The sequence below is a fragment of the Pseudopodoces humilis genome, chromosome 15, assembly GCF_049639895.1.
Source record: "Pseudopodoces humilis isolate 2021_Gansu_Grassland_sample_001 chromosome 15, ASM4963989v1, whole genome shotgun sequence".
NCBI lineage: Eukaryota > Metazoa > Chordata > Aves > Passeriformes > Paridae > Pseudopodoces > Pseudopodoces humilis.
Window position 1 is genome coordinate 18,103,345 of NC_142214.1, and position 27,797 is coordinate 18,131,141.

The 27,797-nt window shown below is 38.0% G+C and overlaps 1 protein-coding gene across 4 annotated transcripts in view; it reads left to right on the forward strand.

Moving 5' to 3' along the window:
* ATRX (ATRX chromatin remodeler) overlaps positions 1-27,797 on the forward strand; it is a 64,016-nt gene that overhangs the window by 20,570 nt on the left and 15,649 nt on the right. For all 4 annotated transcript variants that reach the window (XM_014256451.2, XM_014256453.2, XM_088062863.1 and 1 more), the window contains 14 exons: positions 1,964-2,031; positions 2,872-5,807; positions 8,181-8,256; positions 14,267-14,397; positions 14,908-15,123; positions 16,737-16,830; positions 17,357-17,465; positions 18,094-18,273; positions 18,656-18,797; positions 19,187-19,296; positions 21,193-21,339; positions 21,542-21,719; positions 26,787-26,924; positions 27,137-27,312. In XM_014256451.2, coding sequence (XP_014111926.2) covers positions 1,964-2,031; positions 2,872-5,807; positions 8,181-8,256; positions 14,267-14,397; positions 14,908-15,123; positions 16,737-16,830; positions 17,357-17,465; positions 18,094-18,273; positions 18,656-18,797; positions 19,187-19,296; positions 21,193-21,339; positions 21,542-21,719; positions 26,787-26,924; positions 27,137-27,312 — 4,701 coding nt within the window. The remainder of the gene's footprint in view (positions 1-1,963; positions 2,032-2,871; positions 5,808-8,180; positions 8,257-14,266; positions 14,398-14,907; positions 15,124-16,736; positions 16,831-17,356; positions 17,466-18,093; positions 18,274-18,655; positions 18,798-19,186; positions 19,297-21,192; positions 21,340-21,541; positions 21,720-26,786; positions 26,925-27,136; positions 27,313-27,797) is intronic.

Below are 27,797 nucleotides of genomic sequence, written 5' to 3' on the forward strand. Positions count from 1 at the left end.
GTTCATTAGTCAGTAAAGTTTTCAGTCATTAGCTGTTACAATTAAGGAAACTAAAAGGAGGGGGGAAAAGAGCAAATACACTTACAAATTTATATTCCTTTTTTCTTATATCCCAGTTACACTGGTGGTGGTTTCTTTGTTATTTAGTTTTACAGCTTTAAGGGTATAATCTTAGTGAATTTTTAATGTTAAATGATCTGTCTGAAATTTCTGCCTACTCGTAATGTATTTTAAGAACGGATTGAAGTCTGCATTTCCTGGTAAAGCAATCCATGTAAAACAGCACTGAAATAAGGAGCAGAAAAGCAGCTTCAAAGCCATCTCTGTTTCTGCCAGCTCCTGGACCATTTTAATTTATGGCAGTTTTGCAATGCTGGTCTAGTCCATAATCTGAGTTTTCAGCTGTGTGGCTTCCTGGTGGCTCTACACAGGCCCTGATTTGGCTGCAGAGGGAAGAGGTGGGACAGGAAGGAAACGTCCCTGCCTCCTGCTGTGGAGATCTGTGTTAATTTTCAAAGAGCTGTAGAGATCTCTCTTGCGTATTTCTATAGTGGTGGAGATTTTGTATTTATAAAGATATTGCTAAAGATAGAGATACAGTTCTGTGATATAATGTACGTGTAGCATTTCCCTGCTTTTTCTCCTCCGTCTTCCCTGTTCCTCATTATTGTTACATATGCAGCTGACAGTCAGCCATGCCCATCTAGTCTGGTGTGCTGGCTTTTCTCTGCATTCTGGCTTGTTTCTTTTACAAAATGTGCTTTACAAAAATCAGCTCACAAGGTGACCTTTACCCATCTCCACTGGAGTCCCAGCTCTTGTTCCTGGCCTTGCACAGCCATGTTCCTGCAGTGTGACCAGTGACCTTGGTCATTTTTGTAACCTGGTCAGGGTGTTGGGCTCAACAGCAGCTCTTGATTGGGAGCTCTGCTACACGAGTTACATCAAGGGATGTTTCCCTTGATTTTCTCTATTTTTACTTAATTGAACATGGCCTTATGTGAATGTGAGAGGGAGGAATGGAAGCCACTCATTTCAAGTTCTTCCATTATTTCTGTGCCGAGTCCTGCCCTTATTTTTCTCCTACTTAGGTAAAAGTACCAGACCTGAGAAGCTATTTTCCTTTGATTGTAAATGTTCCATCAAGTGTCGAAACATCAGATTTTACTGGGCTTTTATGTTGATTTTGGTTGTTTGGATAGTTTAGTTGAACAGATGTGTGAGTCTGTTCCAGATAATGGGGCATCATCATTGTCAATTCAGGTGTTGAATTCTCTTCTGTATTCTGAATTGTATAAATGCCTGTTCAACGTAGAGGTGCAAGTCTGGGAGAACATTTCTTCAGTAACAGCTGGGAAAAAAATGACACCAAACCTTCAAAATTTGGTGTCATCAATTCAGTAGCTGAAGCCATCAATACTCCTAGCTGAGTAATTTGTGGGTTTTTTTCTTACCATTACCAAATTTTCAAATGAAGATGCCTTGTTTGCACCTGGAAATGGAATTCTTGGATGTTAATATCATGATAAATGCTGAAGACATTTTAATCTAAAGCCTTATGGCATCACATGCTAACATAAGGAGCATCCAGCTGAAAATCATAATTTCTGTGGGATTAATTGTGTCAGGGAGGATGTGGTGTTGATATACGTAGGAAATAGATGGAAGAAACATTCAGACTGGAGAGAAACATTCAGCTGATGTTCTAAAATACACAAATATGCAGCCATCAAACAAAAGAGTGTTTAATTTTCCAACAAACCTTAAGCCATCTAAATAAGTCATGGTTTGGGACCATGAAAGATGTTTTTTAGATTAAAACAAATGTAAAAGGCTTAGAATGCGGAAGACCTTGCAGCTGCTGCTTTTACTGGTTTGCTTCTAATGCATGCTGAAATCTAATGAATTGCTGAAGCCCAGTTGAGATTTAATAGAGAATTCCTTGTTCTCTCTTTCTTTACAGACTTGCTACAAGTATTACATGAGTGATGACATCAGTCGTGATTCAGATGGGATGGATGAACAGTGTAGGTAAGTGTACAAAAACTAAAGTAACACCCACAGCTCTACTGGTTTGGGGATTTATTTTTTTTTTTTCAATTGTGATATTATTGATGAATAAATACAAGTACATAAGATCTGAATCAACAATTATTTGTCACCAAGAAATGCTCAATCACAGGTTTTTTTTAACTGATTGTTGTTTTAGTAATGAACAGGAAAATATTTAATAAAGAAATCTAATAACAAACACTTGTAAGATACCACATTTTTAACTAAATAACATGCCAACTTCCTAACACCTTAAAGATGGGGATAAAATCTGACATTCTAAACTTCATGAACCGGAGAAACTCAGTTCTCCAGATGCATCTCACACTTTTGAAATACCAAAGCACTTCTCTGTCCTTATGTCAAATATCTAAATGTGTAATTCAGTCAAAATTGTGCACTGTGTGGTTTCTATGAGCTTATTGTCTGCCACTTTTCAGTCTTCATGTACTGCAGTAGCAATGTATGAGCAAAGGCCAGAAAGACTGAAGCTTATTAATTTTACTGTAAAATAAATCACAAATTTACAGGAGAAACAGGGAAAATATAATTTAATTAATTTTCTTCTCTTCTTTAAAGAAATCAATCCTGAAATTGTGTTTGAAAATTACTGATCATTTCAGCTTTGTGAGCTGTTAATCTAATACATGAATTTTCTGACTTGGCAGTTCTCCACTGAGCTTTTCAGACATGCTTTTAGTAATGGTTTCAAGTAATGGATATCTGTTTAGCACCTAAATTTTTAAATATGTGAACTTAATAATGTATCACCTTGATGATGAGGAGACAAAACTCTTACCTTTCTCAATCTCATTGCAGGTGGTGTGCTGAAGGTGGAAATTTGATTTGCTGTGACTTCTGCCATAACGCCTTCTGTAAAAAGTGCATTTTGCGCAACCTGGGCCGAAAAGAGCTCTCAACTATCCTGGATGAAAATAATCAGTGGCACTGTTATATTTGCCATCCAGAGCCTTTGTTGGACTTGGTTACTGCATGTGACAGTGTCTTTGAAAATTTAGAACAGTTACTTCAACAAAACAAAAAAAAGATGAAAGTTGAAAATGAAAAAAGTAAAATATATGACCACACAGTCAAGTTTTCTCCAAAGAGAAATAATGCAAATTGTAATGGGGAAGAAAAAAAATTAGATAATTTATATTCAGGTTCACTAACATATTCTTATAAAGCACTAATGGTGCCAAAGGACTTGCTTAAGAAAACAAAAAAACTGATTGAAACTACAACAAATCTGAATTCTAGCTTTGTAAGCTTTTTGAAAAATGCTGCAGAAAATGTAGAGATAAGCCCAACTGTGCAACTGTGCCAGCTGAAAGCTTTTAAATCTGTGCTGAGTGACATGAAAAAAGCTCATCTGTCACTAGAAGAAGGCTTGAACCTGGAGATTCAAGCACTGAATGTTAAAATCAAAGATAAAAATACCAAAGAGAAAAAACCCGAGGTTAGATCAGAAAAAAATGAGGTGAAAAAAGATGAAGGAAAGGAGCATGTGGCATTAAAAGAGGATGACGCCACCCAGACACAGAAAGAAGTTGTGTCGGAGCGACCTGACAATGAGCCCATGGATCAAAGCGTTCCCTCAGTGGAACAGACAGATAACAAGGCAGCTCCTGGGGAAGAGAAAAAGTCTGGCGGAAATGAAGAACCGCAGTATGAGCCAAACAGTACAGAGGCTTTAGACATGGATATCGTGTCCATCCCCTCGTCCGTTCCTGAAGATATTTTTGAGACTCTGGAATCTGCTATGGAGATTCAGATGCCATCAGATGAGCAGGACAGTGGAAACACAGCAACAGATCATGAGACTTCAAATTCAAATGCAAAATTAAACACTCCTGTGAAAGATACCAAAGGTGGTAGCAAGTCAAAATCGTCGGCTAAAGGAACAAAAGAACTGGTTGTAAAATTGACTCCAGTTTCCCTTTCAGAGTCTGCAGTTAAAGCTGAAGATCAAGACAACAGCCTAGAAAAGGACAATAAAGACGTTGATGCATCTAAAGGCATTGATGCATCTGAAGATGATGCATCTAAAGACGTTGACGAATCTCAAGCTGGGGCAGCAGACTGTGATTCTGTAAAACAAAACCACAGTGCTGGCAGCGAGCCCTCCATGGAGAATGACGCTGTGCCTGTGGAGGACTCGGATCTCCGGAGGTCGCCGCGTGTCAAGACCACCCCACTGAGGCGCCCCACGGACATCAGCCCCCTGACATCCAACTCAGAAGAGGACAGTAATGACACAAGCAATGAAAAACGAAAGAGGAAACCATCCAAGCAACCCAGGAGGAAAAACGATAAAAGAAATTCTTCTGACAGCACTGCTGATGGTCCCAGTCCTAACAAATCCAAAAAGCCATATGACTTAGATCACAGCTCAGACTCTGATGAGTTGCCAGCTGTCCTGAAAGAAGCAGGGATGATGAGTCGCAGCTCCTCAGACAGTGAAAGCAACAATGAAGCGCCAGAAAAGAATCAAAACACTTCGGATTTTCAAAAGAGTCCACCAGTAAAGGATGAAAATGGGAAACGAAAAAGGAAAAGTTCCAGTTCCGGTTCAGATTTAGATGCTAAAAGAGGCAAATCAGCTAAAAATGCTGCTGCTGCTAAAAAGAAACGACAAAACTACTCTGATTCTTCAAACTATGATTCCGAGTTGGAAAAAGAGATAAAAATGTTGAGTAAAATTGAGGCTGCAAAAAAATCAAAGAAAAAACACACACAAAAAGATGATAGTTATGATTCCTCTGAAGAGGAGCAGAGGAAAAAAGCAAGCAGTAAGAGAAAGGTAAATCTGAAGAAGAAGAGAGGTAAATCTTCTGAAGATGATGATGCTGAGAAGTCTCCAGAGAAGGAAATTAATCACTCTTCTAAAGATAAAATGGGTAAGAGGTCAGCTGCTAAGGACAAGATAAACAGAGACTCAAAAGAAAAATCTGCCAAGGGAAAATGCGATGAGTCTTCGGATGCTGAGAAATCTTCACTGGAGAAAGAGGAGAGTCCTGAAGTTAAGAAAAAGAAGGATTCAAAAAAGACAAAGGCACGGGATGATTCTTCTTCTGAGAGTACTGAGAAATCGGCAAAGAAAGAGCACAAGTTGGAGTCTTCAAAAGACAGATCCAAGAACAAAAAAGCATCAGAAAGCAAAGCAAAGAAATCTGAAAAATTGAAAAAGAAAGGTTTCAAGAAAGAACAAGATGATTCCTCCTCTGATCTTGATAAGTCATCTCCAGAGAAAGGAAGTAGCAATTCTTCTGAAAATGACAAAATTAAAAAGGAACCCGTGTTTACAGAAAAGAGGAAATTGAGAGAGAGAGTAGCTAAAAGAATGCACATTGATTTATCCTCTGATACTGAGAAATCTCCCCAAAAAGAGGAGAGTTCTGATGATGATGCCACGAGGCGTAAAAAACGAACTGAAACGAAAGAAAAGAAAAAAATAAGCCACAAAAAGAAAATTTCCAAGAAAGAGCAGAATGACTCATCCTCTTCTGATGAGGAGTCTTACGAAGACACTAAGAAAAAGATTAAAAGAGGATCAGTAAAAGAAAGTAAAAAAAGCAACTTAAAAAAGAAAGTTGTAAAAAAGAAGGTGGTTGTCACTACTTCTTCCTCGTCTGATAAGGAAGAAAACGATGATCAGAATTCCACAGGCGATGGAAGCAGCGATGAGCAGAAGATCAGGCCGGTGACCGAAAGCTTGATGCTGTCTGCTGATGCAGGATTTTGTCAGTCATCAGGTGTGCAAAAGATGTTAATGTACACATATTAAAATACTAACAGGGGTGTTTTGTAAGGTTTGGGTGACATTTAATAATCTAGAAGCAAAAAACATTCATCGGTTGGTAATTACACATTTAAATGTTTGCAGCCTGTCAGATTTTCTGACGCAGATTTGGAAGCGCATGTTGTAACATTCCTTTCCAGCCAAACTATCCTGTGGCTGTAAGATTCCATGATTTTAGTTTGTGCAGCTTGTGCCTTGAGGAAAAAAAACGGTGTTTGGAAACTCCAGTATTTACAACAGGTACTGCCTTGCAGTCCAGCTTTCCAAAGCCTGGCCCTTGCCTCACCTGCCCAGGGACAATTTAGCAGAAGCTGGTTGGAAGGAGTAGATAATGTGGTGAACTCAAATTTATCATCTCCTGTCTGTGCACTGGAGGTTGCTCTGGAGACTTGTGGTGTTGTAATATACAATTAAAAATCAAGTAAGTGATTTTTATGCCTCACAAGAGCCATGTAGGCTTAGAACAGCTACTCAGAGATCTGCCATTGCTTGTTATTTTCATATGTTGTGTCTCTGTGCAGCTAATACTGGGACTTGTAGGGCTTTTCCTTGAGTGCTGCCTTAGCAATGTTTTCCCCAGTAATGTCACTGCTAGGGGAGATTGCAGATAATTCATGGTTTGCATAGCAATGAATTTTTTATTTTGCATGTGGTTGTTGCCACAGCCATTAAAACTCCTTTAGACAGAATGGATGGCACTCAGTGACAGTTTTCAGCACCACTGGGCCATCAGTGAAAAATGCCTTAAAAATGGATTTGCTCATGTACAGGTCATGGACTTGGTATTGAAATGGCCCAAGAGGAGAAAGTTTGTTTTAATATATCAGAAGTGTCTGAGGCATTGGGAGCTGTTTCATTTGCAGGTCACAATGGAGAGATTGGGTCATTATTGGAGAGATGGATAGCAGGATACAAACCGAACAAGATTGTGGTGTGGGATGACTGAGAGGAGAGTTAGACTGAAAAATAAGAGGCTTGGTTTAGACTGGAGACAGAATGTTAAAAATAGGGCATCTGAATTTCTGTCTGCAGATCACCTCACAGGCAGTTTTAGGAGGGGCTGAGCTTGATGTGTGCCCAGAGGATGAGAGGCAGTGGATACAGCATTTAGCAAGGAAAACTGATACAGATACGAGAAGTATCTTACACTGAGCTGCCCTCTTGAACTCTGGAGTCTTTGTCCTTGGAAATGTTCGAAACTTGTCTGGCTGAGGCCATGAAGTAACTGACCTGACTTTGGATTAGCTTTGCTTTGAGGATGGAGTTGGAGTAGAGCATGTCCAGATGTCTCTTTCAGCTTTGGTTACTGTTTGATTCTCTGAAATTCTGCCTATGTTTGAGTATTTTCAGAGAAGAATGTGGCCTTTGCCTGCGGTTTGCTTTTGGTTTAAGAGTTGAATTAATAAAATAAAGGAGTCTGTTCTGTGTCTGAATAAGCTGTGTAGATTGATTGTTGAATGAGACTTAGGATCTGATTTAACCAGCAGGATACTTTTATTTATCTACATGAGGGACTTCTTGTGATCACCTTGTGTGCCGCTTGCAGCCTTTCAGTACAGTCCCCACAGGCAGAAAATAAACAGAAATAATGAAATAGGGGATCTCAGCTCATTCAAATTTCTTCCCCTTAATTTCACTACCTAGCAGATTTGTCTGACTTGAATGCAAGACATAAAAAAGAGAAAAAGCAAGGGAGAGACCTGGGAATGTGCCAGTTCCTCAGTCCAGCCAGGAGAGTGCAGAAAATCTCAAGGGCAGGATTCACACTGTGCTGTTCCTTCTCTGTCACATGTCTCACACTGTTGGTCTTGATGTCATGTGAAATTCTCAAAATACAACTCTTTACACACACTCATAGTGTGAAAACAAAAATAGGAAGGATTGGTGTTCTCCAGTACTTCCCTTCTGGCAGCAGGGCAACCCATGGGCTTGGGAAGCAGTTCTGTCCTGTATTTGTTTGTGCCTTCTTTTGAGTTTGCACAAACTCACAAGTGGAGCTTCTGAAAGAGCAAATAACTTCTTAGGAAATTTATTTCTGATTCCTGAGTATTTATTCTCTTACGTTTTGGTGTAAAATCCCAAATTTACAGTATGTAATTAGGAATGAATTGCAAGTTGTGCGTAGTAGCGAGCAAAATTGAAAAAACTAGATTTATTTTTATTTGTTGAGCCATGTAACTGGTAGAAAAGTGGTATTACCAAGCTGTTTTTAAATGGGGATTGTTGATGGGGATGCAGTTGATCTGTTGTGTTGTTTATTGTGCTATCATGTTTATCGTTGGATTTACATGTATTAAGTGTTTCCTGTTGGGCATTTTTTTTTCAGGAGATGAGGGAGAGGCTCTAGCAAGGACTATCCCAATGGAGGAGGAGGAAGATGATGATGACGACCCTGAGAATAGGTATGATACCCTCCGTAAGGACTTAAAAACGATTATAACACACCCTAGGCATGGGCGCAAACCGGCGCAACGGAGGAGCAAGCAGGTGGTAAAAAGCACGGCTGCCTGCCCGGTAAAGACTCGCTCACGGGCCTCCTGCAAGTGTGAACGTGGGGCCAGAAAACAGAGGCCCAGAGCCAGAAATGCAAAGCAAATGTTTAGAAGTGGTAGCTGACACACCTGGCTAGGGGGTGTTCTAAAAGCACTGCAGCACTGACCCACTGAGGTTCCCAGTGCATGTGGGGGTTGGTGACAAGGATCTTGCAGGCAGGTCCAAAGCTGCTGCTACTAAATGTGAATTTCAGCTAGTTGTGGGGAGTAGAAGGTTACAGTTTGCATCTGTGCAATTTGCAGTGCTGCAATATTTTCAGAGTGAATTTGGTTATTACTGTTACTTAATATGCTTTTTAAATTGAAACGCCTTTTCTCAATAAAGAGAAAGCACAAATGTGGGGAAAAACATATTAGATATTTTCAGCTGTTAATTCAACTGAGTTTTAATCCACTAAAAAGTGGATCCACCTGAAGTGACTAATGTGAGTTAAGGCCATGATTCTACAAGCGCTGTGCATAGGCTCAAGTGGTATCAAAGAGACTAATTATATATTTTAAGTCTTTGCGTAGATATTTTCAGAATTGTGGCTTATATGTATTGCTTCAGTTTGGAATTCAATAAAAAAAAAAAAGAATCTCTGTAAGATACAGTTAGCTAAGACATGTCATATTTTACCAGTACCTTTGTAGCTATCAAAATTAGCCTGGCTAGAAATGTAAAAGCTTCATTTCCTAAATGCACAACATGAAGTATCGCTCAGCTCAGGTTCTTTTTGGAAGTTACTGTAGTTAGACTGAAGAGCTGCTCAACAAATTTTTATACAGTGTTTCAGAAACTGATTTTTTTGTTGTTGTTTTGGCCATATAGCATGTGTGGGACCAGTTGCTGGTGGAGTCTTTTTCTGCTTCTGAGCCTTACTAGTTTAGAATATGGAATCCTTGTTTCACAGAGTTGTATGTTTTAATATGTGGCTGAAGTAAATTTTAAAAACACTGTTTTATATCCTTTACAGACCTCAGTTTGGCATCAAAATGCTGCTGCTCAATTAGTTCTTGTGTGTTTTCAGTCATCAAATTTAACCCAGTAATTCAGCTCTGTAAAGAAAGATGCTTCTTAGGGATTTAACCCAGTAATTCATCTCTTTAAACAAAAATGCTTTTTAGGGACTTGACAGCACAGGGTCATAAGCAGAACATGTAAACTTTGGTATAACAAGATTTTTTAAAATTCTGCTTTAATTTCAGTCCTGTTTTAATTTATTTTTCTCCTTTTTCTTTTTTCTTTTTTTGTTGTGAGTTTCTGGTTGATAATGAAACCGATACACTTTTGTCAGAAGTTCAGTATTTACCGCTTAAACATTTCTGATAGACTCAATCATGATTTAATTTAAGAGCTATGTTGGGAAATGAATGAACCTAATTGATAAGAAACAGTAACATAAATTCGGGCTTTAAAAATCAGTTTCTGTACTTTGTTTTGAAGCTGCCTCTCTGTTAAGTTTTTATTTAGGGGATCTTTTGAACATCTATTTGTGAGATGAGGAGGTATTTTGTCAATAAACAGTGTTGTCAACCTTCAGACATGTTAACTGGTAATGCAGTCTGACTTTACCTTCATCATGTGTTGTACTTGGCACCAAAATCAGAGCTATAAACTGTAAAAAGGTGGAACAAATTTCAAGAAGTTAAAAACTTGTTCTTCTGTTTACTCAACACAGTGTTTAAATAGTTTACCTACTGATTCAGAGAAGTTGCCTATTTTCTTCCAGGCCAAAGAGGGTACCTGGTACCTGCTGGGTGTGTGTAGTGTGGGAACTCTCCTGTTTGCAAGTCTCTAGTTTAGATGTTCTGTTATTTGCATACCTGAGGATGTGCATGACATGAATATGAATAGCCTTGAAATCATCTTTTTGCCAAAATGCAATATCCAAGTGGGTCATACTATGCCATACAGTGCTGTATGCTTTCATCTTCTGTTGTGTAACTATTATTGGTCCTTCTGATTTCTTAAATGGTACTGTTTGATATGTTTGCAGTAGTTCTGTTTATTAAGAAGTTAATAGTGTATCTAATGCAGAATGCCTTTAAGTATTTGATGGTTACAATAAATTTTTGTAAAACGTTTTTCTTGTCCAAGCATTTAATTTAATCCTACTCTGACAGCTTGAATATCAGCCTCTTCCAACAAAGACAGCACAGTATTTAGAACAAGGTGTTTGGCAGTTTTTACTCATTTTTTTAGACATATGTGACATTTCATCCAAATATTACTGTCTTAAAATATATTTTAAAGGGTTCTGAAATTTCTAATAGTATCCTGAAGGCCCATTTAAGCCAGTAGAGCTCTAGCTGGAATTCTGGTGGCTTTATTAGCCACATCCCACCATCCTCCCCCACCCCAGGGCTTGTTTTAGGCAACCTCACTTGTACATATAATTAGTAGGTATTTATGAACACTGAGTGTGAGTTGATGTAATCTAATTGGTAATGAAACATCACAATCATGAGGTAAAATTTAAAATCATGTCTTTTTAAGAAAAAATGTTTTTACAGCTGTAGCATTTGCTTCACCAAGATTTTGAACAATCTCACTGTATTGGTACTGTAAAATTCTTGAACAAGAATGGTGCAAATTGCCATGGGGGCTTAACTCCACATCATGAGAGGCTGCACCTACTGGTCCAGTTCTGCTGCAAAGTCTGAAGGAGCTTTTTAAAGTAGTCCTGCAGGGTAACCAAGCAACCCCTGGGTAATTTCCAATCTGTCTCTTGTGAAAACTCTCTTCTTTTAGCATGACTTAAAAATCCATAGTCATCAATTCATTGTTTAGCAATGTGTTCTGCTGGTGTTGCTCTGACAGAGGGGAAATATCTTTAAATCCCAGCTGATATGAAATTGTGCATATGTGCTTTTACTTTATTCTAGAGTTGGTTTGGTGTGTCCTGGTTGAGGTTGCAGCCCCATTCTGTGAGGCACTGGATAAATGTGTGTTGGGAGAGTGCCCTTCATACAAATGTCACCATAAGTTTAGATAAAATGGAGTGGGGCAACATGACATGCTCAAAGTCACAGCAGATCAGTGCAGGAATGAGTAAAAGGGATTTTAAAATATTGCTTTATTTTTTACTTTATTTTTTTACTTCCTGAAACCCTGTGCTAGAGGTCATATGGCTCTCTGTGTCTCTTAATTAAATACATCGCTGGTGCTCAACTGTTACATCTGAATGGCCAAGAATCTTTTATGTCCTTGACCTGAGTAAATACTACAGTCCTTTTTGATTTCCATGGTTTTCCCTGGAAGAATATGAGTGAGGCAATTTTCACCCTATTGTAGCTTGTTTTTCTTGCTGCTATTAATGCAAATACTAAAATGTTAAAGCTACCATGTGAAGTTTCTTAGCTTAGAAATCTGGTGACTTTAAATGGGATTTATCATGAAATAGAAATATAATGTGTTATCTTGGTAAATATCTACTGTGGTTTAATTTAAACCCAGCTTCCAGAGTCCAGTACTCAATTTATAATAATTCATAAGAGCCATTTGTTACATCAGTCCTTTGTCACATGCATTTATAAGGCCTAATCTCTTTGGGTCTAACGTTGCTTACCCTTATCATTCCTGTCAGATACGTTGTTAATTAAAAATGGGCATCTTTTAAATCCTATATATCTTAATAATGTCTCACTTTTTTTGCCTAAATTCATACCAGTAAAAGCATTGAAAAAAATGCAGCTTTTCTCCCTAACAAACAGTCTCATCTCAGTTTGGTTGCAAGTGGTAAAGTCTTTATCCTAGATAAAAAACAGGACCAATTTTCTATCATAGCAATAACTTCTTAATCAATATTATTATAAATAATTAGAAACTAATCAGTTTGCCCAATCTGGTTGTTGGTTATGCTGGTGATTAATAGGAAAATGAGAGCATTTTCTCTTTACGGATGGTAGATTTTGTGCATGGTCTTTTTAGGTGTTAGATATATTTGCTATCTCCTATTCCTCTTAAAAAAAGAAATACTTCATTAAAGAACAAATTAAAATGAAGGTCTTGTTTTGCTAAGAACCAAAGTCAGCCTTTTAAAGGTGACTTGTATAGAGGTAAGTATTGCCATCCTTTGCTAATGTACTTGCCAAAATAAGTCAAAGGATTCAGGACTTTCAGGATTAAATTTCAATTTTTTTTTCAGATCTTCTAGGTTTTTTTCTCTTCAAAAACCTTGGGTTTTTATTAAGCAAGATGTATAGCCAGACCACTGCTCTCTGCATTTTCTGGAGCAGGAGTCAAGGTCAATAATTTGTGTTAAAAGCTGTTAAAGGGAAGCCAACCTGTGACACATTCCAAGCAGTTTCATTTTGAAGAAAAACTTCCGACCATTAAGAGATGGAAGAAATATAGTCTGAATTTCTTATATGAGGAGTTGTTTTATACTGTTGCTGATACACATGGTGTGATGGGTTTAAAAAAAAAAAAATCAACAACCAACCAAACCCTAAACCCCTTTTCCAAATATCCTCTGGGAGGACCTAATGCAAAAAGCATTTGGAAGAGGATGTTACTTACCTGTGGAGTTTAGTAAGTTTTCTTTGGGTTCACACTGCCATTTCTTGATAGATGTGGAATTAAAGTGCTCCAAGAGTCCTGCTTGGTAAAGTTTTAATCAGCTTTTTCTTCTCAAGAGAGAGGGGGAGGGTGTGTTTTGGATGCAGATGGGTGATGTGATTCACTGAACAATTGGAAATGTTTGTTAAACTATTTTGCTTCCATCTTTTAATAATAACTGAATATAAATTAGTGTGAGAGTGTTTCTAAAATCTATACTATTACTCAAAAATTAGAAAATACTGTGTGGAGTGTCAGGAAAGATAGCTTGGGAAGATTCCCTTTGAAAAATGATTTGGTTTTAGGGACACATTGCAGGCTGGAAAATGAAATGCTGATTGTTGAAAGCCTATTTTATAGTGCTCCATAGAAGTAACAACTCAGTTTTCTGTTGTATAGGAAGCTTTGCTTCAGAGATCCCTGTTCCTTTGCCATTCCCAAGTGAAGCCTGAGTTGTGGTTCAGTCCCATGGCTTTTGAGCTGCTGTTTTGACTGGTGTGAGAGCTTTCCCATCCTGAACTATGTACACACAGCATGCATTAATTCTCCCAAAAGGCAAGACAGATGAGGTTTCACCTAGAAAACACACATTTCATTTTAAATGGATGACCTCAGAATGAAAACTGTAGTATTCCTGATATTTATATGAGGAAGACCTGGTTTATTTTCTTTTCCCCCCTGGAACTACAAGTACTCTAAGTCCACTATTTTCCTGTGCTTTTGACATACCTGCCTTGGATAGACTCAGACAAGATTTTTATGTTGCAAGTGCATGTAAAGAAATAATTTTTCCACAGTCACTTGTGCATTAGCTGGAAACTTGTTCTGCTGTGAAACCATGGGAAGCTGAGTGGACAGTTTGTGGAGCAGGAAATAAAATAAGATGATGATTTTTATCTGAAATTCAGGTCCTGTAGTGTTGGTCAGACTCTGGGTATAAACACATAAGAGTTTTTGCAAGAGCTGCTGTTAGGCGAGTACTTGTGGTTAGTTATCCAGATAGACCCTGAATAGAAGGAAATCTCTAAGTCTGTACTTTTTATGACCATTTCAAGTCTGCTGAAAAGCAGGAAACTTCTCTTTTAAAGAAGCTTTATACAAACCTGCTTTCAAAAAGAAAGTCAACACATTACATTTAATGTGAGATTTTTGCTGATAGATCCTGTCTTGCCACAATGACTTTTTATCACGTGTCCTTTTTTTTTGTTCAGCTTTCAGCCCTTTTTTTTGAAGTTCTGAATGGTGTAGGATTACACTTGTCATTCATAGATTTACTTGAACAATGGAATAAATAGTGTTTTCTGTTTTACTTCAAAGAATTGCCAAGAAAATGCTTTTAGAAGAAATCAAAGCCAATCTTTCCTCTGATGAGGATACGTCTTCAGATGAGCAGCCGGTGGAAGGAAAAAAGAAACCTGCAAAGCAAACTGAACACACAGGAGATAATGGTAAGCACCAAAAAGCATCTGGGAAAAAGTGGTGCTGTGGCACCTGTCATGATTTCAAGGGTCACTTGGGAAAATGATGATGGTTAGAGGTGTCAGCAAAAAATATTACTGATTTTGATATGTAGTTGCCACATAGAGGCCAATGTATGTGGTCATGAGGATTACCATCTCTTTTTAGTCTTCTGTATGTTTATTTTTTTGTTATAGTCTGGTATTTGTAAGCAGTTAAGAAGTCCTAGGGGTTTGTGAGGGATTATTATCTCTACAGAACAGTGTGTTCTGCAAGTGTAAAGGAGAGATTTGGCTAACACAGTCATTGGAACAGACATTCCAAGCATTCAGGCAATGGGAAATACTAAACATTTGAGGAAACTTTTATGTTGTTGCTTGTAATTCCCTGGAAAAGCACAGGATTTAGCCTAAATTAATTCAGATTTCAATTCTTGTCCAATTTATGTAAGATAAGAAAGTGACTGATATGCCTGTGGTACTGACTCTTTTGTGTGACAGGAGAGAAGGAGAAGGAAGACAAGAAGTCTGAAAAGGAAGAACATGATTCTGAGTCGGACTCAGAGGAAGAAGAAACATCCAAGAAGCCCAGATACAGACACAGACTGCTGAGGCAGAAGCTCACCGTGAGTGATGGGGAGTCTGGAGAAGAAAAAAAGGTGGTGGTGAAACCAAAGGACAAAAAAGAAGCGGGGAAGCGCAGAAATAGAAGGAAAGGTACATAATCCACATCTTTTTTTTTAGTCATAAAAAGTACTTGCTTCTGTAGAATAAATCCAAAGCTTGTCAGAATGGAGATCTCAACCTTTGTGATTTTAAAATCCCTGTATAAGCTTCCTTGTGTATGAAATCTAGCATTCCCTTATCTTTGTTTGATAGTTTTATTTAAAATGTCAAATACAAGTGCAGCTCTCTCCACTCGCTGTATCCTCTGAATTGGATTAATCCTGTGGAGTCTTAAAATATCCATCCTAAACAGCAGAGGAAAGCCCAGAATGCCTAAATTTGGGGAAAGTAGCCCTGTCCTTTATGTAATTTCTCTCTTGGACTGGCAGTGGTGCCTGAGGAATGTGTCCATGCTGGAATTGCAGTGGAGCAGGCTGGAGCTGAGCACCAGATGGCACTGTGAAATGAGCCTGGGCTGGGCCTTCATTGTTTCAGGCAGAAACAAAGAACCTGTGGGTGTTTCCTGGCCAGGAAAGGTGCACTGGGCTGCCCTGATCCCTGTGGTGCACTAATGCCAGCCAGCTTGTTGTGGTCTTCCACAGAATAAAAGATGCAATGTGATTTGTTTAGCATTTTCCTCTGTGAAAACTCTCATTTTTATCTGTTTGCATGTTCGTGGTTTTCCTCCCCTTATATGATTAAAACTCTTACCTGCAGCATTTCATGCAGGAGGAATAACTGTAAACATTAATTTGAATTAATGTGCAAATAAGAGGCAGCTCAGGGTTCTTTAGCGCAAGCCTTTGAAGTTGACTGCCCTCAAACAGAACAGTATATTTGATTTCAGTTTGCCCTTTTTAGCCCTGTTATTGATGTTACCTTCCCCATGTATGTGGAACAGATCATGTTTTAAGCCTTGTCATTTATAAAACAATTAAACTTTCCACTGTGTTCAAGGTCAAGCTGAAATTAAAGGTGTTAAATGCCACGCTGGTGTCTTCATTACCTAAAAATGCCAGTGATGACTCCTCAAAGTGGTTAGGAGAGTATTGCTAATGCTGCTCTTTTAGGTTTTCTTAATTTTTAAATTTTAATTGCTTTTTGAGGCAGTTTTGAGCTTGCATTACCTGAAGTAATGCCAAGCCATAAATGTAGTCATGCAGTTTTATATTTTGTGTGTAAATAAAAGCCCTTTTCTTGAAGTATGGTTATAAAATGTCGTATAAAGCATTTGAAACAAAAGTTTCTGTTTAACTAAAAATCACCTTTTGTTTTCTGAAGTTCCATACTTTTCCCCACAGTTCCCCTCCATCATTTAATGCTCTCTCCCATTTTAAAATAAATGTGGGTGTTCATGCAAAAGGACCTCAAGGCTTGTGGCACAATAAGCCATCCACTAGGACTCAGCTAGTGCTTAAATTTTAACCTTTTCTTCTCTATAGCCTTTTTATCCCCCTTCCTTCTTATAAATATGGGTCCCATATTTATGAAATATTCATATACATATATATATTCATAGATAATAAGAAATATTATGAAATACTCATATTTATGAAATGAACCTTGGCAGTGCTTGTTGCTCTTAAACAGTTTGTTGTGCATTGAGGAGCTGTTGGCTTTGCAGTGATCCTCACCATGAAATAAATGCTGTTTTATTTTCCAAGTGAGCAGTGATGACTCAAATGACTCTGAGTTCCAAGAGTCTGCAGTGAGTGAAGAGGTCAGTGAGTCTGAGGATGACCAGCGGCCAAGGACGAGGTATGAATAAAACTGAACTGTGCTTACCCTGTGTTTATTTTGGGTTTTAATAGTGCAGTTTATTCAGGGAGATGGTAAAAGTTAAAACACTTTGGAGCAGTTCTTAAAACCCTTGGTGATATTTGTTCATAGGAATTATAGAACATTAATTTATTTTGCAGCAAATGTGAGAATTTTGAATTTTTACCACAATAGGGGATATGCAACAATTTGATGAGCCAGTACAACAACAACAAAAAAAAAATCAACAAAAAAATGGACATTTTAATGCCAAACACATCACTGTCAACTGGTGGATTGCAGTATAAAACTAACACTTTGTAGTTCTGAGACTCTGTTGGGTTTTCTTACTGCTCTGCGTATCCAGTGGGCCGAAGAGAAGGGAATTCAGAAGTCAGCCCTAAGTTCACAAAAGGAGTGCATATGTTATTAATTGATGATGTAGTACTCCTTTACCATTGTTTTTTAATGAGGCAGAGGATTATTATGGTTAATCAGTAATATTGCTTTTTTGCTTTTTTAATAGATCTGCCAAGAAAGCTGAGGCCGAAGAAAACCAGCGCAGCTACAAACAGAAAAAGAAACGAAGGAGGATAAAGGTTCAAGAGGATTCATCAAGTGAAAATGAGAATAAGGTGCTGTATCGTGTTTTGAAGTAATAAATGGGGAGTTCCTGTCTCTTCTGCCAGCTGCTCAGGGTATCTCAAACAGCTCTGCACAAAAGAGAGTAAAAAATTAAAAATGTTCTCAATGTCAATTCAGGCTAAAATTTTTAAAATGCAGCCACTGTGGAGGTAAAACCTTATGTTGAATTAAAACTTTTCCTGTCTAGATCTTGATAAAAATGCATGTTATTGGAGTAAATGGAATTTTTAATCTAAATGTAGATCAGACAAATTGTAGATAAAGGCTTTGGTAGTGTTGGGGTTTCTTTTCCTGTGCAGTGTTGGTAAGGGCTGATCTGATTTAGCACCAGTATAACAGGAAAAAAGTGCTTTATTAATAATCATTAGCTACTATCAAATGATAACAGTACCTTCAGTATTGCCTTTGCACAGCTAGGCTTATCTTTGATATCTCAGAATACATTACCGTTAAGGTGGCACTTCTTTTGTCAGACTTTTCAAAAAAGCATTTTTTTCTTATTAGCTGAACTTCACCTGTGTGTGTAAGAATCTCTGGGAGCTTGTCTAAGAAAGAAGGGTTTTGTTGGTTTGTGCCATGATTTTCTTGTTAATGTGTACTTTACTTAATTTCTAATAGAGTAACTCTGAGAATGAGGACAATGATGACTCAAAATCTCCTGGAAAAGGCAGGAAGAAAATCAGGAAAATTATTAAAGATGATAAGCTTAGAACAGAAACACAAAATGCACTTAAAGAAGAAGAGGAAAGAAGAAAACGTATAGCAGAGAGAGAACGGGAGAGAGAGAAACTGAGAGAGGTATGGTCTGGTTTCTGTGTAAAATTCTGTGAACTTGAATTCCTGACGATGTTTAAAATTATAAATTTCAACCTCAATGTAATTTAGTGAGTAATTTTTGAAAACTGCTTACATTCAGCCTTATAAGCCACAAGTTTTGTCTGCAGTTTCCTACAGGCTGACCTTGGTAAGTTTTATTTGACTGCTTTATTTGACCTTAGAAAGTTATTTCAGTTCCCTGCTGCTTCACTTTTGTGCCAGAGTAAGTTGTGATGCAGTAAGGAATTGAACGTTTCTCTTTACTAAATAAATTATGACTTCCAGTTCTGGCAAATCTGAAGTGTCTCAAATGCTGGGTGTGACTCACGAGAATATTCCTCTAATGCCTTTTTTCTGTTTGCAGGTGATAGAGATTGAAGATGCTTCTCCTCTGAAATGTCCCATTACAACCAAGCTGGTTTTAGATGAAGATGAAGAAACCAAAGAACCATTAGTGCAGGTTCACAGGAGTATAGTGACCAAACTGAAGCCACACCAAGTAGATGGTAATGAAAGAGTTTAAAGAAAAAAAATATTTTTTTTTTTTTTTCTCTCTGGGGGCACAGCACCTTATGCAGACTGAACTAGAATAATAAAAACTTCTTGACTGGCAAAACCAGAATGTGTCTTCTCTTCTCCCTGTCCCCAAGATCAGGCAATCTGCATCCTCACAGGAATATTTTCCAACCTAGTTGCCACATCTTCTATGAAGCTGTGAATATAATAAAGTTCAGGACAAAGATCATCCCACATACAACCCACTGGACAAAAATGTTAATTATCCTGACAGCTTTCCTAAGAGTTATCATTATCTCAGTGCTCACAGCTGTCTCTTACCAGGTGAACTTTAATAAAATGAATATTTATTCAGAAAACTTTCAATTCTTTTCTTCAGGTGTTCAGTTTATGTGGGATTGCTGTTGTGAATCTGTAAAAAAAACCAAGACATCTCCTGGCTCTGGCTGCATTCTTGCTCACTGTATGGGCCTGGGGAAAACATTACAGGTAAGGAACAAAATTTATTTCCAAGTGCTGTGTAGTTTTCTTGCAGCTTAGAACAAGAAAGTAAATACAGGTGCCAAGAGAGGCTCCAGGAACCTGTTTCTAAGACTGTGGAGTAATCTTAACGAGGTTGTGTTTTTTCTGTCCTCCTCATTCATTTTTTTCCCCTTAAATGATTTATTTTCTTGGCTGCTTTGAAACTAATTTGCCTCTGATAAAGTACAGTTGGTTGTTTTTATTTTTTAATGCCAAACCTTGTGTGTAAAGTCAGATGCTGGTGGGTTTGTGGGGATATTTTGGGTGACACAGAGCTGAGGATGATCAGAGGAACCAAGATCACTCATAGTATGACCAGTTCAGGCCAACCATGCTACAGCTGCAGTTGGTGTTGGTCCACATCAGGATTTTATCTCCAGCATATTTTAAACATTTGCTTTGTTTAGGGAAATGATGATGACACAATATTTTGACAGTCTACAATTCTACAGAACACTTCAAAAATCAACTTTGAAAGGTGTATTTTAACAGACTTGATCCTAGCTTAGCTGGTGTGGTTCTTGAGGGGTTAATCACACCTTTTAGTGGAGATTTGCAATGCTTTGCAGAACTGTTGTGTAGGGGACTTTTTCCACCTACACTTTACACACCATGTAGTTTGATGAAATACTTAGAGCAAAATGTATTTTTATAGTGATCCAGATGTGTTAATAATTTTGGCTGCAGCTTCTTGATAATCAAAGAAAGCTATAGTTACAGTTATATATCAATATAAACCATTTTGAAGGCTGGTGTTTGAAGCTGAGGTGGTTGTTTTTTCCGTATGTGTTTGTTTGCCAGCCACTGCTGTGCTCTGTGATGCCATTTGTTGTTTAGCTTCTAAAAGAGCTGATCCAGCCATGAGTTCTAGCAGACCTTGCCAGCTGCAGGGCAGGATGTCAGTAGAGATCAGGGAAATCGGGGAATTGGGAACTTGTTGGCCATGACTGTGGTCATGAGACTTCCTGGGTAGTTTTGTCTTACACAGAACCACCAGTAAATCCTTTTGTTTTAAAAGCACTTTGTTGCCCAGTGTTCCAAGCACAGTCATGCAAATTCCTCTATTAAATCAGAGTTGTCAGATACCAAGATTTGATGCAGAAAGAACTTGTGCTGTTGTACATCCAAAGTCCAGTGGGAGAGCTGGAGCTGCCAGGGGATCACTGACTCTCCCTCCTCTAGTCCTGCCTTTGTTTGCTGCTGCTCAATACAGGCAGCCCAGCAGAAGCACTGAGTGACACCAAAAGGTTTTGGGTTTTTCCCAGCCTCAAGAAGGTGGTGTGGTCATCCTCAACATGCAGCCAGGCTGGCTGCGGGGTGAATCCTTGGAAAACACTGCCATAACCTGCTGCAGAGATCTGCTGAGAGAATTTGCATTGAAATACCTTGAAAAAAGTGTGAGAAACTGCTTTAAGACTGAAGTTCACTTTTAAGAAACTTGACCATGAATTTAATTTATGTTTGGGATGAATGTTGGGAGAAAGCTTAAAAATTACATGATAGAAATGTTTAATTTATGAAAACGATCAATGATGTAAAGGGAGGGTTCTCTATGAAATCCTTCATAGATTTCAGCATATCAAAAATATGATATGCTTCATACTTTGCAGCATAAAAGTATGAAGCAATTCAAAAGTATCTCAGTATGTGAAGGATGTGTGCAGCCAAGGAACACAGAGTAAGGAGTGTATGAGCTCCAAATACACCTGTGTGAAAATTTAACCAAAAATTTATATTTGTTTAACCAAAAAATATCTTTAAACAATACTGTTGTTGGTAATTTAATTACATAATTGAGTAGATAACATTTATCTTTCTTTCCTGGTGTTTATTTGGTGTTCTGCCTGTTTTTTTCTCTTGCAGGTAGTAAGTTTTCTCCACACAGTTTTGCTATGCGACAAACTGGATTTTCGGACAGGTCTGGTTGTGTGTCCACTCAACACTGCCTTGAACTGGCTGAATGAGTTTGAAAAATGGCAAGAAGGTTTAGAAGATGAGGAAAAACTAGAGGTAAGAGGCTTAAAAAGAGTTCTTCATTAAATAACTGGATGATTTACATAACTAGGAAGCTCCACCACTTAAAATAAAGGCTAGGAAATGTGCTTTAACCATGTGAAAAATCTACTTGCATTAATACATCAGAAGTATTAAAAATTAGACGACTATTGAATATTTTAAGAGTAATTAAAGGGGTTTTTTTCTCCTTTGGAAGGTCTATGAGCTGGCAACTGTGAAAAGGCCTCAGGAGAGGAGCTACATGCTGCAGCACTGGCAGGATGAGGGAGGGGTGATGATCATTGGCTATGAGATGTATCGAAACCTGGCACAAGGCAGGAATGTGAAGAGCAGAAAACTTAAAGAAATATTCAATAAAGCTTTAGTCGATCCAGGTAAGTGAAAATGTATACAGCTTGTATAGTTTGGAGTTCCAGGTTTATGTATATGAGCAAAGAAAATAAAAAAATAAATAGTATAGGTAAGATTAATCGTATTTTCTTTGTTGGCTTTTGCTGAGTTACAGGAATTTGTTTAGAATCTCCCCCATCTGCTTTTGTAAATAACTTTCTGTAACAGTCTTTTCTGTTAAATCAAATATATTTGATTTATTTTTCTGTTAAATCAAATATATCAAAGGAATATATTCTAGAAACTTTTCCTAATAAGTATTTTTGTTGGCTTTGCTTCCTTTGCAAAGTAACTGGAGGTGTCTGTTGGGGACTTAAGGCTGTTTTAATCTGTTAATTTGTTACCACCACAAGCTGTTTTGTTCTTAATGGAAATCTACCACTGAGGGGGCAACTACACATGAAAATAGTGGACAATGTACTTTAGAAGTGTGAAAAAACAAGTGTTATTGAAGTGCTAATTAAGGGAATGCAGATAAAGCAGTTAATTACTTTTTCAGTCTTGAGAAACAGATGTCTGGTTTGAGCTGAGCTGAATTTAGCAAATTTATGTTGGCATGTATGGAACCACTTGAAAATATTCCATGTTAATATAACTGATTTGTCAGGTGGTTACTAAAAATTTTAGGATTAGGAAGGTTCACCAAAATAACAAAATTTCCCTACAAATTCTGAACTGGCAACTGATACCTGAAAATAATTTAGAGTTAAGCAGGGTGTGTTAAAACCTGGTTTTAAAAGTTTTTGCAGCTGTACTGTTGGTATTTGTCCTTGAGAATGCAAGTAATGGAAGGCAGAGTAAGTGGAGCTGGGTTTTCTTGGATTTTAATTATCTGACTGGACTTTACATTGACAGTGTATAATTGATTTTTTTTCTCTCTTTCTGATTGGTAATTGTACTTTTTGAGCTTGATTTTGTGAAGTTTCCTACTAAAGTAGGGCTGTGAATTCTGTTCTAACAAAAGAGTTTATTCTAAGGAGAAAAATAACTTTGTGATTATTGGCATTGGCCAAGTGGAATTGGCATCTCCAGCTCTGCAGAAAGGTTGTTGGAGCAGCTAAAACATTAATTAATTTTCTGCCAAGTCATACAATGGCTCTGGAGTCAAGGAAGCTCCAGTACAGCAGTTGATGAACTATTTTAACTATTTTTGTTGCTATATAATGTGTTGATTCCACACACATTATTTAAGCAGTGAAGGAAATGCACTTCTTGCCAGTGGGGTTTTTGACTCCTCCTACTTAAGCTGTAGTTATTAAGACCAAAAAAAACCTCAGCAACAAATCAAAAAACCAAAGAAGAGGGGAAAACCCTGTTCTGTCAGTGCTATTCTGTATCTGATTTTCTCAGGATATTGCATTTATTTGGAATATTGTCAAGGAAGTGGAAGCTAAAGGAGAAAAGGTGTGAATTGTTGTCTCAAAGTAGTGCTGATAGGACATTTTAGTAATAATAATTTTGTATTTAGTGGGTCTTGTTCTGGTGCAGTGATGAAATAAAATGTTATACAGGAATTGATTTCTGTGGGGTTTTTTTCCTGGTGGAAAATGTAAGAGAGGGCAAACATAAAGATTGTTACTGTGTGTCTTTACAACAACATTGTCCCTTCATGGATTTGTGTTTGTATAACCCCAAAAATACTGAACTGTGGGATGTCAGGAGGAGACAGTGACTGGTGTAACCTTCCCTGTCCCATCCCATGGCTTTTATATCCTGCTGCGTTCCTGTTCTCCTTCCAGACCTCTTCAGACACTGGGACAGAGCAGTGTTTGGGATTAGATCATGGATTTGTGTTGTTTTAATTGATTTTGGAATCTGCAGCACATTGACCCTCACAGATTTTGAATAATTCCATGTGAACATGGAGCCTCCTGTTCTCTTTTCTTCTAGGACTGGGTTGGTAGAGTGCAATCAGACCATTGGGGAAGTCATCCTTGAAATAACTCCTTAATTATTAATTAATAATTAATAACTCCTTAATTTTATAGAATTCTGGAAACTTTAAGGTTGGAAAAGACCCCTAAGGTCGAGTGCAGACTCACCATGCCCAGTAAACTGTGCCATGATCTTCCATGTCTACTCATTTTTTGAACACTTCAGGGATGATGACTCCACCACCTCCCTGGGCAGCTCCTTTTATGCTTAACCACTCTTTCAGTGAAGAAATTTTTCCAGCCTGAACCTCTCCTGGCACAATTTGAGGGCATTTCATCTTGCCTCATCCCTTTCTCTATTTTAACTAATTGCAGAAAGACAGAAGTGTCTGTGTGTTGTTACCCATGAATTTTTGGAGCCATTTGGATTGGCTAAATGTGCATTGCAAGATTCTCATTTGTTTCTTGCTCTCTTGGTGGGTCAGCATGGACAATTGCAGATTCCAGTGCAGGAGAAAACCATGTGCTGGCTTCTGCTGGGACTGGAAATGGGGAAACCTTGGCCTCTGGGGTCACTTCCCATTCAAAAAGGTGCAAATTTGGGATTTGAGTGCTAATTTAATGAGATGTCTGGTGAATAATGCTGGGCTCAGATACTATATAGGGGAAGCTTGTGTTGCACTGTCAAGGGGAGCAGAAGGGGAAGGTTTAGCCAAAGTTTATGGGTGGAGAGGTGATTTCATTAATTAACCAGCTCAGCTATGTGGATGAATGGCAGGATTTTATCCACATGCAGGATTTCCAGGCTGCCTTGTGCCACTGCTGAAGGGCTGTTGGTTATTGATCATTGCTGTGCTCTGCTTGAAGCACTTCAATTACTTTTTCTTCGTATATTTTTTTTACTTGTTGCTACTAACAAAAATTCTGGTACTGTTTAACTTGGAGACTTCTCTTTAATTGGCAGTTGTATAAAGTTCTTGTAGACTTCAGAGGAACAGGAGAACTGTGTGTACATATCTATATATATCCATCTTTTAAGTATTTCAATATATTAACATGTGCAAGAACAGTAAGAAGGGTGAGAAGATGAAGACTTTGAGGAAGGATTGCATGGGTAAGGCTTTTTAGCCTAAAAAAAACCAACTTCACTGATGTATTTTCCACCATTTAAGAGCTGGTTAGTGAAAGGAGTGTTGTCAGTTGGATTTGACATGATTAGGAGGAAGAAAAGGGTAGAATTTAATCAGATTTGGAGCAAATTGGGTATTATTGCACAGAGTTTTAGCAAGAGAGAGGCTGTGGAGTTTCCCACTTCTGTCAGGTCTGCCCCTTTCTCGTAACCCTTATCTCAGATGGAGAAAATGATCTAAATGATCCCCTGAGGTCCCTTTAAGCTTTACATTCCTTATTATATTTTGAGGAATGTTCTGTCCATAATGATTTGTATTTGTGTTTTGGAAGAACAAGGGAAAAACCCTGCAAACTGATGAAAATCCCTGCAAACTGATGAAAATCCCTGCTGCTGAACTGTAGCCAAGATGTTAGTTGAAGATATCAGTGCTGCATTTCTGCCAAGCAAACCATGAATAATTGTACTGAGATAGGAGTTTTTTTCATATTTTTAGTGTCATTCACTTACTCTAAACAACAGGTTTTGAGGTGGCTTTTTAATTGAATTTCTTTGACTTCATGTGAATGAATCACAGTCTTTAATGAAATGAGGACTAGGATCTGTCACTGCTAGAGATGGTTACTTAAAATTAAAGGAAGGCTTTGTGTGTAGCCACTCAGTGTTTTTTATTCTGTCAAAACTGGGAAGGTACAAAAGTCATTAAATAATCTGGGGAAATGTTCCTGTGGTAGGTGGGAAAATTCAGAAATCCATTGGCTTTGACAAGCCTAAGTGCATTTGGAATTCATATGTGGATTTTCATAATTGTCTTCTAGACTTGTTTCAAAAGTTTGGGATTTGTTTTGTTTCGGTTTTTTACTTGGAAAGAAATATCTTCTTGATTCCTTTCTCTTCACATGTAAGATTTAAATCACTTTTAAACCACCTTAAAATGGCATGATTAAGGTGACTGGCACTGGTGTGTGGAGGCAGAGGTGTAATCGATTCTCTGTTGTTGATCACTGCCCTAGAATTAATTTTCTTCTTTACAAGGAAGTTTGAATTTAGTCTGAGACAAAATATTCTCAGTAAATTATACAAGATTAAACTGTCCTTTCTGACAAATCCTCCTTTGCTCCTCAAATATTGGCCTTTTTAGTGCTGAATTGCTGAACCCAACTGGTGGCTTTTCCCCAAGGTGCAGCAACTTGTCATGAGCTGCTTTCAGAGTTGAGAGTGCTGGAATGGAGGTCAGGTTTAGAGCTGGTAAAACATTTATTCTGAGTTACTACTTGGATCCTAGAATATCTTTTACTTCATTTTCAAGGAAAGAAATTCCAGAAATTGTGCTAAGCCTGAAAACAATTAAGAGTAAGTCTGTACTGCCAAGTTGGGTATTATTTATCTTATTATTAGAGTTGCTTTGCATACTGTGGGAATGTGTTGTGCTGTGGTTTTGACATTCCTTGTGCAGCTCACTTAAACCAGACTGATATTTCATCTCCTGGAAGAAAGCTGAGGACATTCCTGGGGAGGCTTTCAGCTGCAAGGTGGCAATTCACTTGTCTGTAATTCAGATCAAATCTGGTTGTGTTTTATATTCTCTAAGACTTCTGATTGCACTCTGTCTCCCTAGTGATATTCTTGCCTTAATGCAACATTTCAGGTTACCTGGTTTTTTGGGTGTTTTGGGATTGCCCAAGTGTCAGTAGATGGCAGCCTAAAGCTGGAGAGAAGAAAGTTTTGCTGAGTTTTGAGAGGGTGGATGGAGGTACAGCCAGGCACAGCCAGCAGCAGGAATAAACCATTTTAACAGGAATATGCTGCCATGAAGACTTTACAAGCAACAGCCTTGATTTTACCAGAGTGGCTACTCTGAATGCTTGTGCAAAGGCTGAGTGAAAACCCAATCAGTGCTAAAAAAATCTCACCATTAAACACACCAAAAAAAAAAGTTTTAAAAAACCCTTAAGTCACATGGTTGAACAAATTTTGGGTACTTTAGGCTGTTAGATTCTTTGTGGCAGTGAAATATTGTGGAGAAATTTAATATTGTTTCTTTCCAGGTCCTGACTTCGTGGTGTGTGATGAAGGACACATACTGAAAAATGAAGCATCTGCTGTCTCTAAGGCAATGAATTCTATTAGATCTAGGAGAAGAATAATTCTGACAGGAACACCACTGCAGAATAATCTTATAGAATGTGAGTAGTTGTCTTTTATTTCCTTCAGCACACTTTTGCCTGTCAGCCATAGAAGATATATTTAGTTTGATTGGAAGAAAAGGATTTGAAACAGTGCAGATGCCTGCTAGGTTTCCCTGTATTAGATGTGACACATTTACTTTTCTGTTTGCATTAATCCCAGTGTAGCGCTTTCCATTTTGAACCACTCAAGTCTGATCTGCTTCTCCTAGATCACTGCATGGTTAACTTCATTAAGGAGAATTTGCTTGGCTCAATTAAGGAATTCCGGAATCGATTCATCAATCCCATCCAAAATGGGCAGTGTGCAGACTCCACTCTGGTGGATGTCAGAGTGATGAAGAAACGTGCTCACATCCTCTATGAGATGTTGGCTGGCTGTGTTCAGGTGAGAACAGTTTGTCCCTAACTCATCACTTCATTTAACTGCAGGGAAGGAGAGGAGTTACTTTGTCTCACTCTGTAAACATCTGATTTGAGAGCTCCATAAAGCTTTTAACTTAAATATTTTCACTGATTGTGAGATCACTGCATTAGGGCTTCATACTTTTCTCCAAATGTCAGTGTGTTCTAAAATACAAGTCTTTGAGGATACAGCTATTTCCTGCTGGGAGACAAGAACATTTTATGGTAGAGTAGGACATCAGTTGCTCTGAAATACTCCATTTTAATTTCACATGCACATTTAAAAACTGCCTTAAAGTCTGCACAGAAAGTTGCTGGCCCATACTTCATCAGTTATTTCTGAATATGTATTTTTTCTGATCTGTGAGAATCAGAACAACGGAAAACAAGAGAGAAGGAAAATTATTCAGGTTCAAAAGGGTGAAGAATTTGCTACTTTATAGATCTTAAATAAAAAATGCTTTGGAT